The sequence below is a fragment of the Magnolia sinica genome, chromosome 12 (genome assembly GCF_029962835.1).
Source record: "Magnolia sinica isolate HGM2019 chromosome 12, MsV1, whole genome shotgun sequence".
Taxonomy (NCBI): domain Eukaryota; kingdom Viridiplantae; phylum Streptophyta; class Magnoliopsida; order Magnoliales; family Magnoliaceae; genus Magnolia; species Magnolia sinica.
This window is the reverse complement of record NC_080584.1, coordinates 57,936,928-57,940,757: the sequence shown is the minus strand read 5'-3', so window position 1 is coordinate 57,940,757 and position 3,830 is coordinate 57,936,928. Positions and strand designations below refer to the sequence as shown.

The 3,830-nt window shown below is 38.9% G+C and overlaps 1 protein-coding gene across 2 annotated transcripts; it reads left to right on the top strand.

The window, feature by feature from the left end:
* Positions 1–1,446: 1,446 nt before the first annotated feature.
* Positions 1,447–3,568, top strand: LOC131220540 (respiratory burst oxidase homolog protein E-like). 2 transcript variants are annotated; one of them, XR_009158674.1, is made up of 4 exons: positions 1,447–1,840; positions 2,292–2,363; positions 2,880–2,940; positions 3,504–3,568. XR_009158674.1 is itself a non-coding variant. In XM_058215391.1 (3 exons), exons 1-3 carry the CDS (start codon positions 1,624–1,626, stop codon positions 2,892–2,894), a joined length of 267 nt encoding a protein of 88 aa, XP_058071374.1. In that variant the 5' UTR covers positions 1,447–1,623; the 3' UTR covers positions 2,895–2,969. The 2 variants fall into 2 exon arrangements, 1 of the variants encoding a protein (XP_058071374.1); XM_058215391.1 differs by lacking the exon at positions 3,504–3,568 and having other exon boundaries at positions 1,447–1,803; positions 2,880–2,969.
* Positions 3,569–3,830: the final 262 nt, after the last annotated feature.

The window sequence follows — 3,830 nt, the reverse complement described above, 5'->3', positions numbered from 1 at the left end:
CTCCATCAGCCCCGATGAATGGAGAAGTACCTGAGAAGGTGTGGACTGGACAAGATCCACCGTACAATCATCTCAGGGTGTTTGAATGCAGAGCATCCATTCACGTATCAAAGGACGAGAGGTCCAAGCTTGATACGAAGATCAGGCAATGTGTGTTCTTAGGGTATAATGATGCAAAGTTTGGCTACAGATTGTGGGATCCGATCGAGTAAAAGCTCGTTAGGAGCAGAGATGTGGTCTTCTTTGAAGATTAATGTATAGAAGACATTTGTAAACTAGGGAAGACTCAGCCTAGTTCAGGTGAGTTAGAGGACATGGATCCGGTTACTCCTCCTATGGTGACTGATGACTAGGGAGTACCGCATGGTGCAGAGGATGAGGGAGTTCCTACAGAAGATGGACTGGGAGAGCAGCGCCCACTTGATCCACCTGTTGAGCCATAGGTGAGGAGGTCATCTAGGGATAGACATTCATCTAAAAAGTACTCGCCATATGAGTACATTATGCTAATTGATGGGGGAGAGCCAGAAGATTATTCTGAGGCCCTAGCCAACGAGCATAAGGGGGAGTGGTTGAAAGTTATGCAAGAGGAAATGGAATCCTTGCATAAGAACCACACCTATGATATGATAAATTTGCCTAAGGGCAAGAAAGCTATGAGCAATAAGTGAGTGTTTAGAAAGAAGATTGAGAAGAAGAATTCACAAATGAGGTTTAAGGCCAGACTTGTGGTGAAAGAGTTTGATCAGATGAAAGGTATATACTTCGAGGAGATATTCTCACCAGTGGTGAAGATGACATCCATACGGGTGTTACTTAGGTTAGTGGCTAGCATGGATCTGGAAATAGATCAGTTAGATGTTAAAACTGCCTTTCTCCATGGTGACCTGGAAGAACAGATCTACATGCACCAACCAGAGGGCACTACCAAAAAAAGAGGCAAAGGATACAGACTATGTTACTTTTTTGCTACGGATATAAACCGTAGCTAAAATTACTACGGTTTTAATCCGTAGCTAAAAAAGTGTCACACTATTAATAATTAATGGTTATATAAGGGCCTTATAGGGTCTAAAAAATTATATGTGTTCTATCTAAGCCGTCTATATATTTTGAAATATTATTATAGGGCATGAAACCAAAACTCATATAGATCGAAGGCTAAAGTGGACCACACGGTAGAAAACATGAAGATTAAATCATATGTGCTTCCTATGGTGTGGTCTCCTTAGGCCTTTAATCTACTTTATGTTTAGGATTATTAACAAAAATAATTTATTAAAATTAATGGACGGAATGGATAAAGCAAATACACTATGGTGGGCCCTACGGAACCCCTTTGAGAGGACCATTCACGGTCCCTCCGCCCAAAATTGGGCGCGCGCTCAAAATAGAGCCGCGCCCAAATCTCCCCCCATTTCTCTCTCTCTCTCACTCACGCTTCTACCAAATCCCTACTCTCCTAACCCCTTCTCCAACAATCGACGCTCTCAAACCCTCATCTCCCAAAACCCTTCTCTCCTCCCTACAAAAACCGACCGACCCTCTCTCTCTCTCTCTCTCTCTCTCTCTCTCTCTCTTTGTTTATTGAGGTTTGGTGGTGTTTTCATAGGGTGTATAGCAATGCAAAGGGAAAATAACAGGAGAGGAAGTACAAGAGGTGAGGATTTTTCTTCTCTTCTTCCATATGTAGCCATGGCGAGTGCTTTTACGAACAAGCTATTGAAGTCGAAAGAACAAGCAGAAGAATACCCCTTTTTTATCATGGAAGAACTCAACCCTAAAAATTTCGGCTACATCACGGTACACCGTGCTTCCAATCATAGCCCAAATCATCAAGGTACATTTGATTCGGGATTTTTTGATATGGACAATTGATTAGGTGCTTTTCACTTGATGCATCTAATTTGGGCCTTTTGAATTGAGGGTTTTGATTAAGTCTTTTGATTATGTTCCTTACCAATCTCCAATTTTTTAGTAAATTACCAGTTATTATTAATTTTTTTCTTTTCATTTTATACAAGTTGGGCCCCTTTTTTCAGTTTTTTGGTGCATGGATCATATATAATATCAGAATTTAGGTCATTGAACAATGGCCTTACTTGTAAAAACTACAAAATCTATTGTATATAATCTCCTGTATGCGATGCATGCTAACTGTTTGATGAAATGTCTCAACAAGGAATGTTTTGTGTGGATCGCATTTGAGTCCCATAATTTTTTTCTCTACCCATGAGTTGGCCCACATGGTTGTATGGTTGGATGACCTACATTGAAACTTGATGCTGCAGGACATGCCTCAACAATTGAAAGTGAGGCTTCTAGAGGAAGTGGGAGAGCATGATAGAGAACGGATATTGTCTGTAAGTACGATATTTTCATGCCTTGGATTGTGTCATGAGTTTCTTAGGTTTGAAACTGTTGATATGTGGTTTTTTATTTGATTTTTCGTAATCATTATTTGGTGTGACCATGCAAATGGTGGGCTCCACAATTAGCTAGATTCATTCATTAGATGGACCACACAATCGATATAAATGGATAGCCCAGGGCCTGGATCAATATACAGGGGTGGCCCATCTGATGAGTGGATCAAGCTGATTCTCGACAAAGGTGATGTTCATGGAGTGGCCCAACTTTTGCATGGGTGGCCATTTCCACTAAATGTTTGCAACTCAAATCTGCTTGTGCTCCAAATGCAGCCTTAGACTTTAAAACCAATATGACATTTGTTGCCAACTGTTCTCTCAGTTGCAATGGCTATTGGATCACACTGCTTATCTCAAAATGTTTGTTAGTGGATATTAATAGCAATGCTTCAACTAGAGAAATACAAAATTCCAAGGTATGAAAATGATTTGTATCCTCTCATTATATAGGGTGCAACAACATAAAGGATGACAACTATTGAGGAAATGGTGGGCATGTATGTGTTGTGTGGTAAGAAGACAAGAACATTAAGCATGTTCAGCTGAAAGGAACATTAAGCAGTTTCTGAATAACTGCAATATGCTTTACAGGATTAAGCGGGCCCCAAAGTCCTTTTTATTCAATTATATAGAATTCAAAATGGATTTTACAGTCTGCTTGCAGTTGTTGGTGTGTTGTTCACAGGCATGCAATAGTTTTTTTTAACTCTTCATCTTATTTCTGTAAAATAGGAGAGAGAGTTGGTCTCATTTTTGTAAGATAATATTTCTCTGAGCTGATCAACTATTGCTAAAATTACCTTTCAGTTTCCTATATTTGCAAAAGGGTACGAAAAAGATCCGGCAATTGTAGCAAATGAAGCTATCCAGAAGGGTACTCGCAATAAATTGGATGTTGTTTTTGTAGATATAGCTAGGTGGATGTAGGTAACTGTTATGTAGGATATCTTTGGGGTTAATTTGTTTTCCTTCGCTTTTGCTCTTTTGGTAGTTGGAGTACCTTCCACGAGCCTTGTATTTCTTCACTGGTGTGCATTTGTGTACTCAGTTGCATAATTAAATGTTACATTTCAGGACAATGAACAACACTGATAAGAGCACTTTCCAAGCTCATTATTTATCTTAACAACCTAGATCTGGTTCTTTTAGATGGAGAGGCACTGATCAGGTTTTGAATTTGTTGCAACTTTATTGTACTCACTACATCAAAATCATGCTTTTCAATTCCCTTCTATTGGAGAAGAAAGAAAACAGCAGCCATGCAAGAAAACAAAATATATGGTTAACTAATGAGACATTGATAGAATTACAGTTCAGAAACAAAATATGTTCTTATACTTGTTTGCCTTTTAAAGAATTCGGAAAGATGGGTATTGATTTTTTTTTTTTTTTTTAGAATTT

Bases quoted from the DNA above. Each gene is read 5' to 3' on its own strand.
- LOC131220540 (XM_058215391.1), top strand. From the start codon at position 1,624: ATGCAAAGGGAAAATAACAGGAGAGGAAGTACAAGAGGTGAGGATTTT. The intron at 1,804-2,291 runs GTACACCGTGCT...TTGATGCTGCAG, and splicing joins AAAATTTCGGCTACATCACG to GACATGCCTCAACAATTGAA.